The sequence below is a fragment of the Vitis riparia genome, chromosome 16 (assembly GCF_004353265.1).
Source record: "Vitis riparia cultivar Riparia Gloire de Montpellier isolate 1030 chromosome 16, EGFV_Vit.rip_1.0, whole genome shotgun sequence".
NCBI lineage: Eukaryota > Viridiplantae > Streptophyta > Magnoliopsida > Vitales > Vitaceae > Vitis > Vitis riparia.
The window spans coordinates 22,720,301-22,737,961 of NC_048446.1; the positions used below are offsets into that span (position 1 = coordinate 22,720,301).

General features: G+C 34.7%; 1 protein-coding gene across 4 annotated transcripts; it reads right to left on the reverse strand.

Annotated features, from left to right (window-relative positions):
* Window positions 1-20: 20 nt before the first annotated feature.
* LOC117933038 (probable plastid-lipid-associated protein 14, chloroplastic) lies at window positions 21-7,847 on the reverse strand. 4 transcript variants are annotated; one of them, XM_034854388.1, is made up of 14 exons: window positions 7,743-7,847; window positions 5,920-6,301; window positions 5,785-5,828; window positions 5,046-5,124; window positions 4,831-4,947; window positions 4,253-4,435; window positions 4,072-4,158; window positions 3,532-3,638; window positions 3,346-3,433; window positions 2,917-2,997; window positions 2,751-2,827; window positions 1,631-1,766; window positions 848-910; window positions 21-762 (listed from the first exon to the last, which is right to left on the reverse strand). In XM_034854388.1, the coding sequence occupies exons 2-14, from the start codon at window positions 6,232-6,234 to the stop codon at window positions 127-129; spliced, it is 2,013 nt and encodes a 670-aa protein (XP_034710279.1). In that variant the 5' UTR covers window positions 6,235-6,301; window positions 7,743-7,847; the 3' UTR covers window positions 21-126. The 4 variants fall into 4 exon arrangements, with proteins under 4 accessions (XP_034710279.1, XP_034710277.1, XP_034710276.1 ...); XM_034854386.1 differs by having other exon boundaries at window positions 5,920-7,212; window positions 7,743-7,837; XM_034854385.1 differs by lacking the exon at window positions 7,743-7,847 and adding an exon at window positions 7,316-7,728 and having other exon boundaries at window positions 5,920-7,212.
* Between the last annotated feature and the right edge of the window lie 9,814 nt (window positions 7,848-17,661).

The following is a 17,661-nucleotide window of genomic DNA, read 5'->3' on the forward strand; positions in this document are numbered from 1 at the left end:
CACACCATTCAACTCGTCAATTTTCCCTAGAAACAATCAGAAATTTTTTATTAACAGATATTATACAAAATCAAATGATACAACAGAACCAATAAACAGAATGAATCTTTTATCTACAGCGCTTTTTCATTCACAAGACCTTGTGAAGAGGAGTGCTGATCCACTCACCCCACGAAGGACCAGCAGCCTGGGGTCCAAATACGTTCCGCAAACAATCTTTGACAGATCAAAGATTTCAGGTGGGACTTGTGTCCTAACTTCTCGGACTACGGTTTTGGCAATGTCGACGTTGGTACTCAATGGGTCATCGAGACCCATTGTCAGCTCAACGTCATGTGGGGTGAATTTGGCCACTGGGAGAGTCGACGGGAACTCCTTAAAGGGGATTACTTTCCTCCATTTCCTACCTGAGAATTTTCGGATTACATAATTTTGGGAAGTTGATGAGGGGGAAGGGAACTTTCCTGTGGTTTTATCTTCCTTGAGATACAGTCGTCTCCCGGCTGTTAATCTGAACATGGCATTCACTTGCAGTTTGCCAGTCGTCCCTGACTTGTCATGGGGCCAATTTTGATTTACCATGACTGTGAAACCGATGTCTGAAGTGAACGAGAGGTTGGTGTTGAGGGTTGATGTTCGTGAGACGGTTAGGTGGACATCGCCGATGAGGACTCGAGCGGAAGGCTGGCGGAGGGTGAGACCAATGTGCCGCCCAGTAGAGTATAGTAACCGCCATTTTCCGGGCAGCAATTCCAGCCAATTCTGTGCGTTGAGAACGAGAATGGGAATTAGAATAGATCAAGGTAGAAAGGAAATCGGGGATGGGAAATAAGAGATGATGAATTACCCTTGGTTTTGAGTAAGGATTCAGCATCTCCATTAATTCGATGAAATGCGCCAGCCTAGTCCGCTAAAACATGGAAAAAAAATATAAATACCAGAATCAGTAAAACTCGAATCGCAGAAATAGAATGGACAAGACATTTTTTACGGACTTCGGCACATCAGCTAATAAATATAATTTTACTTTTATTTAGGGCAACTCGTATTTTTTAGACACCTTTAAGCTTTCACTCTTAGAAAGACCCGATTAATCCAAAACTGATTCAAGGATAAGAGAAACACTCCTTTAAATCCGAAGTTATTTTGGAAAGGTTAGAAATTCTTTATAATATTATGAAACCATTTCTTACAAAAAGTTAGGTGTTCAATAATTTTCATTTAAAAAAAAAATCACTTTTAAAGTACCAAACAATCTCCTGAAGTGATTCTTAAAGTTCCAAAAGTTTAATGGTATTTTTATTCGAAATATTCTTAATAGAAGTGTTTTCTCTAAAAATATTAAATAGAATCATAATCTAAATAAAATTTTATTTAATATTATTATTATTCACACAATAATAACTCTCTATAAAAATATTTCCAAATGAAACATTTTAGACAAAAAAAAAAAAAAAAAAAAAAAAAAAAAACCATTTTTATGGAATCAATTGCCTTATAAATCAGTTTGAGTTTTCCAGGCGATGTAGGTAGAATCAAAGGGGGAAGAGCTCCCATCTATTTTAAACAAGAGATGAAAATAGAAGCAGAAAATATACTTTGGTTTTTGGAATAGAAATGACAGAAATACCTGGGGTAGGCGATAAATGTATTCCTCCGAAATTCTAACTGCTGTAGAACCAAGACCCCATCTGATAATATCCATGGATGGGCTGACTCGCCATCTTGGTCCACACAGAAATGGGTGTCTTAAAGCGTCTAAACAACTGTTAAGCAATTAAGCAAAGGATCAGAATATATGGTTCACCACTTCTTTCACCTAAATGCAATTCTCTAATCACCTTGGTTAGGAAAATAAATACATAAATTAATATTAAAAATACAGAATTCGTTTTATATATATATATATATACTTTTTTCAGTGATCTGAATACTCATTGAAGTCTTTCTAATTTTAACCAAAAGTTAGAGCGATAGACAATGTTTAGTTACCATAAAATTTAAGGGAGAATGCAAAGGGAAAAAAATCAAGATGAAAAAGAAAAAAATGATGGAAAATAAAAAATAAATTTAAAATTAATAAATTATTTTTGTATACTACTTCAAACTCATGTAACTTATTATTTTTTTATATAAAGATTAAATAATTAAAAAAGGTATAAATTTCTAAATAATTTTAATTATATTTTTTATTTTTTTATTATTTGTATTTTCAATAGTAAAACTAAATACAAGAAAATCATTTTTCTTATCATTTTTTTTTGTTCTTATAGTCCTAACATTTTTTTTTGTTCTTATAATCCTAACATTTTTTTTTCCTTGATACTTTCCTAAAACTAAATATAGCAGTATTGTTTTGTCATTGATCTAGATAACAATCTTTCAATATCATAAGAAGCTGGAATGTAAGAAGAGATAACCATATATCATGACTAAACATATGCATTGTGCCTAAATCTTCAAAATTAGCACAACCATATATGGCCACATAAAGGCCCCTAGCTCTCTAGCTCAACGGTAGTGTGACCTCTAACAAGGAACCGAGGTCCTAAGTTTGAGCCTAGTTGATATTTATGGTGTTAAGTAGAGGATGGGGCATATCACCCCGGATTTGCCTCACCAGCAAATCCATTCTATATAATTGTTGCTTCTTTTTTTAGAATGTACCAGAAATTTATTTGGCAATTGTTGGTTACCAAATCAATGCTGAAAATGAAGTTTCTAACTTTAATATGTAACTGATAGGATACCTTATTCTCTTTGAAGATTTAGTGGCAAGCAGTGAAGATAGAAGATTCCAACCTGCACCCCAATTCCTATCTAGTATCTGCACAAAAGGAGGGATGTCACTAGATCTTCACTCAAGGCGGGAGCACCAAAACTGCTATGATTTGTATTTTTGGAACAGATACTAACCTGCAGGCCAGCATTTCCGGATGAGGAATTCCTATTGAGGATTTGCAACAAAAACTCCCGCAAGCACGAAGGATCATTTCCCTAGACTCACAAGTAAACAGGAGATTAGTATTGTAAACAAAGGGAAATTTCCTTAAAACTGAAATTTTGTAACATATGACCATCAATCCATCAAACAAGCCTTTTCTCATCAATATAGACATAACAAATTTTGCCATGGAAATCTAGGCAGAATTTAACATCTGCTGGGACTGATATATTGAGGTTTTCAAAGTGCTTGGAAGCTGTACAACTGGTCAAATGAGTGACAATGACTTTATGGTGAGTTTAACATATGACATAAAATACATATAACAAAGATGGAAGGATCCGTTGGTTCCAGCAGCATCATTTGTCAGGGGAATGATTAGAAGGCTTGGCATATAATACCTTGGTGAGGAATGATTTGAACTTTGCAAAGATTGTAGGATCCATCAGTTCCCGCAACACCATTTTTGCCATCATGAAGCCAACACATCTTGCAACAATAAAGAAACAGAATGAGGTCCGGAAATAGCCATCTAATATCATAAAACACATTTAGATCTCATCTCAGTTTGTTTTTACACACCATACCTCATGTCAAATGCTATCATCATTTGTCGTCTCTCCATGTTGCTGTCCAGGGTGCTACTATTCTGACTGCTCTCATGAAAATCAGCAGCATTTCCAAGTATCCCTACCTGATATGGTGAATTTTAGATATGTACAGTCCAACCAATCCAAACCCTCGGACATATGCCGAGACAGGCTTACAGCACACAACTCCTGGGCATTGTAAAAAGTTGTAATCCTAGTTCTAGTATTTTCTTGATGCCATCTACTGGAAATTTTGTTAGTTTGTATAAATCTTTCACAGGAGGGATGTTGGAATAAATTTGCGGCATCATGTTTCCACTTGAAGCATGATTCAATTAAACTATGGGATCACCTTCATCAGAGCTATAAGACAATAAGTCCTAAATATGACACTGCTCAGAGAACTTTGCGGCCATGTTGAGTACCAATGCTTCCTAACACTATTAAACCCCATACATAAAGAACATGCTAATATGCTAAAGGTAGAAAATAGGTATATCAATTTTGGATATGATAAAGAACAAAAACCGTACTTACTTTAATATGTCTATCCACTGGACTAATATGCACGTTCTCTAGCCTTAGCTCTGTATGGGCAAGTCCATGGCTGTGCAAGTAATTAACCTGAGGTGGATAAACAACAGAGGCATTATTGCTCCGTCAATTTCTGCATAGCAAATACCAAGCAGTTATGGTCTTGTAAAGTTAAAAAACATACTCCAATCAATAGATCCCTCATCAAAATTCGTATAAGACGCAGTTGTCGAGACACAGCAGGTCCTCCAACTGTGTCATCTCCCACTCTCCTAACAGACTCCTCATCCAGTGCAAGAGTGGCTTCTAAGGTTGGAAGCCAATCCGAAAGTTGAAGCCAATGCCTTAAAGAAAAACTACCATGATACTGCAGAAGGAATAAAATGTAAAAATGTTAAACTATTTCTCACAGATGTACCCAGTGATATCCTGAAAAATAAGAAGGCTTAAGAAGAGACAAAAATAACACGGACTAGCAGAAATCCCTGTCTATGAATGCACAGAGATAGGACTGCCCTGTTATTTAAAAAATCCCTGGTTTAATGAATCTTGTCGACCGACCAAGTTATGAAATGTATTAAACAAGGCAGATCCACAAATTCTTTGTAGAACAACAAAATGATATGTTTGATCATCCAATCACACCATGTTTCAACCCAGAAAGATTCTGGTCATGCCAAACCCCTTGATTGCCCACCATCTTTGCACTGTGACTACATGAGTGGAAGCATAAGAATTAGTCTTACTAAGAGAGGGACCTACCCCGTGAACCAGGGTAAATGAGCCACCATCCCCAATCATTGGTGAAGGGACATAGCCATGAACTTGCATGGAGTATGAATGGTACATAAGTCTACGACGAACTAGCCTCTTTAATACCTGTAGCACATTTCAATAGAGAACTATGAGTGAAAGAAATCTACAAAAAATAACCGGATCAGCATAAATCTTTAACATGAAATGAACTATTTACAAACCTCTATGGCACGTTTCCCTCTACGCTTAGCTTGAGCACTTATGAGTTGCCTAAGCACAACCCTTGTGTCATTCAGAGGGCTGCAAGTCCATGATTCCAAACATTAAGCTTTAATCTCTTCAGCAACATTTTATAAGTGTTTTTGGATGTCACTTAGAATTTGAAGGTTCCCTCATATTTTACATAAAGTTTGAAATTCAAATTCCATAAGCCGTAATGGACCAACAAAAGATCATGGGAATAATCCACCAAGCTAATGGTGTTACATAGTTTCATGAAATAAGCAGGGGCTATTTGGTAGTGGGAAAGAGAATTGTTTTCTATTTCAGAAAAAAAGGATACAAATGACACAGGACGTGCCTAGGGACATGTTTTTAAAAACATTTCCTAAAAATGGATCATTTTAGAAGAAGTCAAAATGATATTTTTCATATTTGCAAGTACTTTTTAACAGTTAAAAGCAATGAAAAGAAAAAAAAAAAAAATCAAACATGTTCCCTTTTTTCATTTCCAAAAATGAGAACATTTTTCAAAAATTCATTTTCATTTCCACCATCAAATGGACCCACAATGTCTTAACATGTTATAATCATTTATGAAATACCTATTATTGTTTATAAGCTCGATTATAGATTATCGATTTCTACCTTAGAATGCTATGAAAAACAAAATGGAACAACAAAATATCCATGCCACATTCAAATGTGCCCTATCTAAATTAAACAATAATTTGAACTAACCTTTGTGAATCTTTCACTGTGGCTTCAAAAACTACCTCATCTGCCTACAATAATGTTCAAACAAATTAGATCATTAAAAAAATTAAAATGATCCCTAGAACTAACCATATCTACACACTTTAAAGTTTTACATACCCGTCCTCCAAGGCCAACACTAACGCGATCACTGATTTTAAAATCAGAGATCTTGAATTTAATAACATGCTCCAATTCTTCCTCTACCAAGACTGAACTAACACTTTGAACATTCTCTTCTGATTCCATTGGCAATGTGGATTTTCTTGACAACGAACACCTTACTCTCCAGCATTTCTGCTGTAATGAACTGTGCTTCCTTTGGTTCAAGGAAGTACCTGAAGATCTGAGCAGTCTTGTTGATGAATTTTTACTATAATACCCTACTCCAACGCTTTCCAAACTCAATTTCAATCCAGTCCCACATAAAGCCATTGATTTGAGCTCTAAACATTAAAAAAACAACAATCTAGTCGAGTTTCATCTGCCTCTTCAGTTACCTCTGTTTATTTTCCATGGAACAAAAAGGAAATTATAAAAATAAGATAAGATAATCTAAATCTAGCATTTTTTGCTATTTCAGTCTCCAATTGTACACATATTCAAAGCATAGTCCACCATTTGATCACTGAAACAGTGGCTGAAAGAAAGAAAAAGAACAAGAAACAAAACAACCAAATCATATGTTTCCTGTAGTTTGACTCTGAAATTCAACTCAAACAAGCCTAATTAGGTTTGGTTGAGTGTAGGATTTAGTTGTCTCAGGTAGCAGGGGACTGAACAATCAAGCACTCAAAATACTAACATCTTACATGCTTCCTCATCCTCATCTGTTTACTAGCTGAGAGAAACAAGGGAGAAAAGAGAATGAAAAATATAAATAAACACATTATTCTTCTGTTGAGTTAGACTCAGACGAGTGAAAACTCTTAGCTTTCTCATGTCTCCAAAAATGAAACCTAAACCTCAAAAGTTTAAATCTCCTTTTATCCCCTGCATTTCTTCATCTGTTTGGTTGCCAAGAAAGCATACTTAGAAAACAAAAACTTCGTGTTTTCTGCTATTACAACTCAACCGAGTCAATTTGTTGAATTATACCGAGCATGGTGAAACAAAAGAACAAAAAGAAAATACAATCTTAGAACTTGTTTGAATTATGCGGAGCTTAAAAGAATAAAATGTTAAAGAAACATAATCCATTTCTTAGTTTTCTCAGCAATCAAGTGGAAATGAGAAGTAAAACATTGAATAAGAAGTCACAATTCAGCCACCAAACATGCGGAGAAGATCCCTTTTCCCCCTACATTTCCTCAGCCGATTGGTTTCTGACAATAAAAATTTTTAAAAATGGAGTCTCCATGTTTTCCGCTATTCAAATTTGATCAATCCAAATAGTTTGAGCTATGTTCAACTCTGCCAAGACCATGACAACATAAAATAAATCAATAAAATCGGATAAGTAGAATTAAACAAGTAAAATTATGATCAATTTCCATCGTTCCAAGTAAAAATTTACAATAAGAAGTCATAGCTCAGCCAATCTCCTTTTTCCCCGATATTTCCTCAGCCGTTTAGATTCTGATATGAAAATCCAGGCTAGTAGTCTGAATTAGGCTCAACTCAAACTAAATTTCCTCCATTTACAGAGGACAAAACAAATAATGAACCAAATTTTCAAATGAGGTTCTCACTTATCTTCCATCAGTTTCTCAGAAACCAAACGGAAACAAGAAGTTTCAATTCGAGTTTTCATGTTGTCCGCTATTTCAATTGTAGCCGATCCAAATAGCGAAATATGCTCAGCTCAGCGAAGACCATTAAAAACATTAAATGAATCAAGAAAATCAAAGAACTAAAATCACAACTTATTTTCCACCGTTTTCTGGACAGCCAAACGGAAATGAGAAGTTAGAAATCCAAAAACGAAAAATTCAGAGACTCACCAGATATTGAAGAGATTCGAATAGAAAATGAAACGAAGAAAAGAAGAAAACGAGAGGTGTTTATAGAGAGGAAGCGTGTGAGAGAAGCGTGCAAGAGAATGGCGGAAGCGTTTCCCCATGGGTTTTTCACATGTCCACGTCCGCCTCTGCAAAAATCTTTGTGTTAAAGACACCGGCTGTGTTCGAGTTTTGTGTGACGGGCAAAAAGATTGAGTCAAACAGTCAAAGCTCTTGACTAATTTAATGACGTGGATTGAAATTATTGGCTGTTGTGAAGGGTAATTGGAGATTTTGGTGTGTCAGGGGAAAAAGGATATTATGATTGTGTTTTTAAGAAAGAGACTGACCGAAGGCCCTGTAAGACTGAAAAATATGTCTCGGTGCACCCTATTGGAAATAAAATGGAAATATGGTCCACATTTATAAAATTCAAATTTAATTTAAATTAATTAAAAATATAATATTAAAATATTTTAGGGAACGGGTGTTTTGTATGAAAAAAGCCACAAACTAAGAACGAGTTTATAAAATACATATTTTAAGTGACTATCTAAAATTAATTAGTATTTAATATATTTTTTTTATCAAAGATATATCATTTAGGTATTGTCCTATTATTTTTTTACTATTTTAGATATAATATTTGATAGGTGAGTGCATAAAATTTGAATTATTTTTAAAATATTTTTTATTTTATACTTAAAAATAAAATAAAAATAAAAATATTTGAGTGTATGCAAATATAAATTTTTTAAATATTTTAATGATATAACTAATTTAACATTAAAATACATCAATGAGGCGTTGATGATGATAAAATTACCCTTTTTTTCAATCATATATTTGCAATGAATAGAATATTAGTGAAATTATGCAAATATAAAAAAAAAATGAGGAATAAGAAATGAAGAGATATTATATACAACAATTTGTTAGGATTTAATAACGTCTATGTCTACTTCCTCTATCTTTTCACTATCTTAAGAGTTTTCTCAACTAAAGCTCTTCAATGCCTTGTATTATTGAATTTCTAAGTTCTAACAGACCTTTGCATTAACGAAAAAGTATTTCTCCACCCCCTAGAGAGTGAGTTTCTCGAGTGCAAGAGTGATAAATGAAGAAAACTTTATCACAAAGTAGGTATATAAAGATGTAAAGATTAAAGTATAAGTGATTTTTAGTGAGTAGGTATTTTTGAATATTGACCTCACCTTACCCTTAATAGGATGGGGTTACAACAAATATAAATGGGTTTAGGATGGGTTTAGAGCGGGACTTTATCCTATCCCATCCTACCCAGATACATATCATATTAAATAAAAATTATTTTAATTGATTTTTTTTTTTTTAGCTTTTTTAATATATAAAAAATATTATTTTTTTAAGAATAAATTGAAAATATTTATATTATTTATTTATAAATTGTGTTTATTTTAAATATTTTAAAAGTAAAAAAATTTAAAATATATATATAAAAATAAGTAAGTAAATGGGGCGAGCCCAGGATGAAAACTTCCTATACCCGCTCTCATCTTGTTTAAACTTTTTTCTTTTTGTTGGCGGGGATGAGAATTGACTTAAATAAATGAAATAGTTGGAATGAGTGTGATTTTCCCAAACTCATGTCGTTATCATCCTTATTAATGAGAATGGATAAATTTGGATGTCAAATAATTGTCGGAACTTAAAAAGGTTGAATGGGTAATAAATATAATTTTCATGGTTTTGTTAAACTTTAAATGCACTAAAAGTCAAGTTCAATAGGTTTTGAAATCAAACTAGTTGTTAGAAGTAAATTTCTTAAAACCGATGTCTACTTGATGATCCACGTATTAGTCGTTAGAGCATATAGAGAAGACGGATGTGGAAGTTTTAGTCGTCATTCACATGCCAAATAGTCGCTTAGGTGGATGTCCTTATGACATCCAATGGCTAAAAAATCAATTCCTAGGGCAAGAGGTAGCCTAGGCGATCGTTCACTTTACTTCCAATATCCAAAACCCCGTAAACAAAGCATCTATACGTCCACCTTCACGTTCACTTGTGTTCTTATAAAAATAAATGACTATTTTGAGAGATTTTGAGCTACTTCTAGTTTCTAATAAAATTCTTTGAGGCTTAACCAATTTTTTTGAGAACATTTTTAAACTTAGGTGGTGTTTGTTTTTTGATTAAATAGAAAAATGTAAAATATTTTACTTTTTCTATTCAGGTAAAAGTAACTTGTTGACACTATCCAATATAACTAAAAAGAACTTGTTATTAATACGTTCTGTTTAGTTATATTGGATGAAGTTAACAGATGATTTTTAATTGAATAGAAAAAGTTAAATATTTTAATTTTTTCTATTAAACCAAAAAACAAACACCACGTTAGTCTCTTTGGTTAAGTTGAAAATCAATTTTATAGAGACTTAAAAATTTTCATGAAAATTTTTTAGGCTCAATGATATCTCTTACGCTAGATAGCTTAAAAACATTCATATACAAAGCACAAAGACTTGAAATACAAATAAGAGAGATCAATAAAAGGAAATTATTTAGATTTTTGAAAATTATAGAGTTTATTTTATAACTGTTTTTGAAAACAATTTTCTATTATCTAAATCAAGAAAATAGGAAAACATGTTTGATAATCATAAAATATAAAATAAATTTCTATTATTAAAAATAAAAATATGCTGTCACGGGAGAAACATTTTTTAGTTGGTTTCAATTATTTTTCACTTGTTTTTCTAGGGCTATTTTAAAAAATAATTATATTGATATGAAAAATGATTAAAAATAAAGTACTACATATAAAAATTATTTATAAAAAAATTTTAAATATAAAAAACACATTAAAAACATTTCAGATTGCTAACTAGATATTTGTTTATAAAACATTAAAAAACAGTTTAAAAACTGTTTTTCATAATTGTTTTAAAAAACAACTACGAAATAGAGTCATAAACTCTTTTTGCGTCTTCCCAATGAATCTTGCAATTTGTTTCTTATATGAGACTTACGAAATATAAAAAGATAAAGCTTGTTATCCATCGTATGAACTTGAATAATAAGCACATTATTATCATTTAACCTTGACTTTGTTATAGTTCAAATTGAGATTACCAACCCCATCAACTACTAATTTATTTGTTTTTATGAATATCTTAGTGAACTTACCATTGAATTGTGGGATTAATTGTTATGGTTAATTTTTTTCAATTTGAGAAATTAAAAAAATGAAATGCTAACATTTTAGTTTTTAAAAGTAATTAAAATTATTGATTGTTAAGTGTTTATTTAGACAAGTGTGAGGCATGTTTTGGACCTCTAATTAGATAAATTTTATTTGAATTGTTGATTGTTGATAGTTGATAGTTGATATATTTCAATTTTAATGTACTATAAAGGTTTAAAATTTGAAAAAAAAAAAGTAGTAAATTCCTTTTTGGTGTAAATTATGTGATTTTCAATGTTTTTTTTTTTTTTTTTTTTTTTTTGCATTTTTTGAACAAGAAATCTACAAAAAAAAAATTGTAATATTTTATTTATTTATTTGGAAAATAGATTAGTTATCAAACAAAAATAATAACTATGTGTGATCAAATATCTATTCCAATTTTGAAAGATTTATTTTAAATTAATTTTTTTATAAGAATACTAAATAAAATTTTAGATCTAATTGTTTTTTTTGGAAATAAAAGATAAAAAGAAAAGAAAAAAAAACCCAAATCTATATTAGTTATACTCGCCTTTCTTTTTGAAAAATTTATCAATTTATTGTAACTTCATTTTGTAATTAGATAACAAGAAATCAAGACGGCTTCATTTATTTTGAAGTCAATAATCAATAAAAAGTTTTAAAAATCAAATTGAGTTTTTTTAGTGAGAAATCATATTTGAGTATCATAGAAGTTAAAAATAAAAAACATAAAAGAGAGAATTAGGTGGTGTTTGTTTTTGGATTGAAAAAAACCAAAATATTTTGTTTTTATTTTGGCTTTTATTCAAATAAAAGTAACATATTAATATCATGTATCAATATTGTTAAATCGAACCTATTCAACCAAAAAACAAATGCTACCCGAGTTTTGATAAGGATATACAATCAAGTTGAGAAAGTCAAGGGAGAAAATCAAGGGATTTCCACGTTTGAATATCTGCAGTTATACCATTTATTTAGATAGTTACTCAATTTGTTTTGTTTCCTATTTCTTTGTAATCAGTTTCCTATTTTCGTGCTCATGCAATCTGTATATATGCTAACCATATCAATGAGAATCATAAGCAATAATTCTTCAATCTCTCTCTCTTAAAATCCTTTATGGTATCAGAGCAAAGGTTTGCTCTTTAATTTTATTTTTTTCCCCAACCACGTTCTTCAATCTTCAGCAAGCCTTTCATCCTCCTCATTCCAATGGCTACTGAGAATACTCAAATCATCATCCCTAATGCCCAGGAACCCACAAAACCACTAACCATGATTACTATCCATAACTCCATTAAACTCACACCCACCAACTATCTTTCTTGGAAAACCCAAATGGAAGTCATTCTTATCGGCTATGATCTACAACAATTCATTGATGGATCCCACCCTGCTCCTCCGACCACCATCACCACCAATAATGTTGTCTCTACTAACCCTGCATACCAAACATGGCTACGTCAAGACAAACTATTATTTGGAGCCCTTGTCGGCACTCTCTCGCCTACTCTAGTTCCTCTCATCACCCAATCAAAAACCTCTTATGAAGCCTGGCAAATATTGGCCAACACCTATGCTCGCCCATCTCGTGGCCATATCAAGCAACTCAAAGACCATCTTAAAAACATCACCAAAGGTTCTCAGTCCATTATAGACTACATGCAGTCCATTAAAACCCGGGCCGATGAACTTGCTGCTCTTGGTAAGCCTCTTGACCAAGAAGATCTGATTGAAAAAGTACTTGAAGGCCTTGATGAAAATTATCAGTCCATCATTGATGCTGTCAACGGTCGTGATTCCACCATCTCTTTTGATGAACTCCATGAAAAACTCATCAACAAAGAATTGTCTCTCCGCAATAAGATAAGCCCCTCACCCCTATCGGCATCTGCTCATGCCACCAATGTTCGCTCCACTCCATGGTCTGTCACCAATCGCACTCCTCGGCTCCCTGGGTCCACATCCACACCTACTCAAGGTATCATAAGAAATTCTCCCACCAACACCTGCGACAACCGTTCTCCTGCTCGTCCATTCCTTGGTCGCTGCCAATGGTGCAGTACTCAAGGTCATGTAGTCTCCCGCTGTCCTCTTTTCCGACAACAGTTTCCGCAGGTGCAACCACCTCCTCGTCCCGACAATTCATCACAATCTCGACCACCAGCTCCCTGGCAAGCTCAAGCATATGTTGCAACCACCATTCCCCCCAACACCACATGGCTACTTGATAGTGGAGCCTCACATCATGTCACCACTGACCTACACAATCTTGCTCTCCACAGTCCTTTTGATGGCACAGATGAAATTATGATCGGCGATGGCTCTGGTCTCCCCATATCTCACACTGGTTCCACCTCTCTTACCACTCCCTCTCACTCCTTTACTCTATCTAATGTTTTATGTGTTCCCACCATGAAACATAATCTTATTTCTATTTCTCAATTTTGCAAGTCTAACAATACTTCCATTGAGTTCTTACCATCTTCTTTTCATGTGAAGGATCTTCGCACGGGGGCAATCCTTTTGCAGGGTCGAACTAAGGATGGTGTGTATGAATGGCCACTCTCTACTACCCAGTCACGTCCTTTAATTGTGTTTTCTAGTGTCAAGACCACTTTGTCCGAGTGGCATCATAGGCTAGGTCATCCTTCTTTGTCAATCTTCAAAAATATTATGTCTTCGTTTCATTTAGATGTCTCTCGTCCGTCCAATTTCAATTTTAATTGTAATTCGTGTCAATGCAATAAAAGTCATAAATTACCTTTTTCTACTTCTACTCTCTCTACCTCTTCCCCTCTTGAAGTAATATTTACTGATATATGGACATCACCAGTCTACTCTACTGATAACTTCAAATACTATGTCATCTTTGTCGACCATTTTACAAAATATATCTGGCTTTATCCCTTCAAAAGCAAATCCGACACGCATGATGTCTTTGTGCGCTTTAAGGCCCTAGTCGAAAAATTCTTTAACCGTCCAATTATAACTCTTTACTCCGACAATGGGGGGGAATATCAAGCTCTCTCCTCATTCTTAACAATCAACGGGGTCTCACATCTTACTTCTCCACCTCACACTCCTGAACACAATGGGTACTCTGAACGTCGTCATCGTCACATTGTCGAAACGGGTCTTTCTCTACTTACCCATGCATCCATGCCTCTATCATATTGGCCTTTTGCCTTTTCTACTGCCGTTTACCTCATCAATCGTCTTCCTACACCAATTCTAAACCACCTCTCACCATATTTCAAACTCTTTGGCACATTCCCTAACTACTCCAAACTTCGAAGCTTTGGATGTCTCTGCTATCCTTGGCTTCGCCCATACACATCCTACAAACTCGAGTCTCGTTCCTCCCCTTGCGTCTTTGTCGGGTACTCTCCCACTCAAAGTGCCTATCTATGTCTTGACACATCCACCGCTCGTCTATACACTTCCCGTCATGTCCGCTTTGTTGAGTCAATCTTTCCCTTTGTCACTTCTCATACTTCTCTTCCTCGCGCCACTTCATCCAGCATCTCTGAATGGTGCTCTATGACTTTACCAGTCGTGGGCACACCATCCATGAATGTCGGCTCTGCTCCCCCATCAAGTCTGCCCACTCCTACCGCCCTAAGCCAATCCCAAGACCCAAGCCAAAATAATACCACCTGTGCCACACCTACACCAGAGCCCGATTGCCATTCCAGTGCGCCCGTACCAGAAACCAAGTGCGACTGTGCCAATAACCCACCCCTCCCGCCTACTCAAAATGACCCTAATCAACCACCCGACCTCTCACCCTCACCTCATGTCATAGTCACTCGCTCCAAACGCAACATCCATAAACCAATTCAAAAGCTTAACCTCACAGCCCAACTCTAACAACTTACCCTTGAACCCACCACTGTTACCCAAGCCCTCAAGGACCCTAAGTGGCGACAAGCTATGTCTGCAGAGTTTGATGCTTTACTACGTAATGGGACATGGGACCTAGTGCCATCTCATCCCACTCAAAATTTGGTTGGTTGTAAGTGGATCTTTTGCACTAAATATTTACCTAATGGCTCCATAGACAGGTACAAAGCTCGATTGGTTGTTAAAGGCTTACACCAACGCCCTGGTGTTGACTACTCTGAAACTTTCAGTCCAGTCATCAAACCTACCACTGTCCGCCTTGTTCTCAGCCTTGCGGTCAGCTAGGGTTGGTCACTAAGACAACTTGATGTTAACAATGCCTTTCTTCAGGACACTCTCACTGAGGATGTGTTTATGTCTCAACCACCGGGCTTCATTGATCGCGATCATCCTCATCATGTCTGTAAGCTACGCAAGGCTATCTATGGCCTTAAACAAGCCCCACGTGCCTGGTATCATGAGTTGCGCCAATTTCTTCTCCAATTTGGCTTCATCAATTCCATTGCCGATACCTCCTTGTTCATCTTCAATAACCGTGGCACCATTCTTTATCTTTTAGTCTATGTCGACGATATCATTATCACTGGGAATAATGTTGAAGCAGCGCAGACTTTCATTCAACAACTTTCTCAGCGCTTCTCTCTCAAGGACCTTGGCCCCCTGACATACTTCCTTGGAGTGGAAGTTACCTCCCACACCAATGGTCTTTTCCTCAGTCAACGCAAATACATTGCCGATCTACTTAACAGAACTCACATGACTGAAGCCAAGCCTGCTCCTACACCACTAGCAACTAGTCCGATTCTCACTTTACAATCAGGAACCCTACTATCTGACCCGACCGAGTATCGAACAGTGGTTGGTAGCCTCCAGTATCTCTCCCTCACTCGGCCGGACATTGCCTATACGGTGAACAAACTCTCTCAATTTATGCATCAACCGACAAGTGACCACTGGAATGCAGTCAAACGTCTGTTGCGGTATCTCTGTGGCACCTTAGACCACGGCATCACACTTCGTCGGACCTCCCCACTAGCACTTCATGCCTTTTCTAACTCTGATTGGGCAGGTAACAAAGATGATATCACCTCCACCAGTGCATACATAATCTATTCGGGTCACAATCCTATTTCTTGGAGCTCTAAGAAACAGCGAACTGTGGCTCGCTCTTCCACTGAGGCTGAATACCGATCGGTGGCCTCTACTGCTGCGGAAATTCATTGGATTTGCTCTCTCCTCACCGAACTCGGTGTCACTCTTCCCCAACAACCAGTTATTTATCGTGATAATGTTGGTGCAACAAATCTCTGTTCCAATCCGGTCTTTCACTCACGCATGAAACATGTTGCCCTCGACTATCACTTTATCCGAGAACAAGTTCAAAATGGTTTGCTACGAGTGTCACACATCTCTGCCTCTGATCAACTCGCCGATGCTCTTACCAAACCTCTTGCTCGTCCTCAGTTTGACTCACTCAAGGCCAAGATTGGACTTGCTCCACGGCCGTCCATCTTGCGGGGGCATGATAAGGATATACAATCAAGTTGAGAAAGTCAAGGGAGAAAATCAAGGGATTTCCACGTTTGAATATCTGCAGTTATACCATTTATTTAGATAGTTACTCAATTTGTTTTGTTTCCTATTTCTTTGTAATCAGTTTTCTATTTTCGTGCTCATGCAATCTGTATATATGCTAACCATATCAATGAGAATCATAAGCAATAATTCTTCAATCTCTCTCTTCCAAAATCCTTTAAGTTTCCATAACTTTTTCATATAATAAATTTGTTGGTATTCGATAAATAATGTATTTTTTGACTAGCTTCCTCGAATAAAGAATATGTCTATAATAAGATGTGTCTGATGGTTTTTTCGGACACATATAATAGATTAAGTTGTGAAGAAATTTGTTTGTTGATAAGGTCTCATCATTTGTGAGTTGAATATCAACGAAGTCAGAAATTTAGAACCAAACCCGAGAATACCGCTTGGATAATTCATCCACAAAATTGTTTAAAAATAAGTGATAAATTAAAATTAAACAACTTTAAAATGTATTAAATCTTAAAACATTTTGCCCATTAAAAATTAAAAATTAAAAACAACAAACAAAAACATTTCAAGTTGCCAAATGGATAGGAAAGATAACTCCAAACTAGAAAAATAACCAAAATTTGGAATTAATCCATGAATGAAAAATTCAGTACATTTCAATACTATTGTCCTTGTCATTCTATAGAAATTTTACTTCCAAGTTAGAAAACAAAACACCATGTAATTCAATTCAATCATGTTACACCCACAATCCAAATCACTGATTTGTCTTTTTGGTCTCCATCCTTTTTTGGTCCCCTAATAGAGGTGATGATTATTAGAGATAAATTGACAAATATTATTATGGAAATTAGAACCTATATCAACATTGTCATATATTTCAAATCTTAAGTAGGCATTAGATTACATCTTGTTTCATTAATTTATCGAAAAGAAAAAAAAAAGAAAAAAGAAAAAAGAAAAAAGAAAAAAGAAAAAAGAAAAAAAAGGGATATATAGAGAAATATTAATATAGAAATTATATTAATAAAAAGAAAAATCATATTCCTAACTAGGCTATAATTTTATATATATGAAAAAAACTTTAACTTTGGTTTAATGATGAGAAAATTATATTGAACAAATTAGGAAATACACAAAAATAAATTTCACAATCAAACATTAATATATCTTACAAATTATTTTATATTATTTTCAAGAACAAAATAACATGTGATATATTTATTTTCAAAATCGAAATCATTTGTATGCTACATCAATACAAAATCC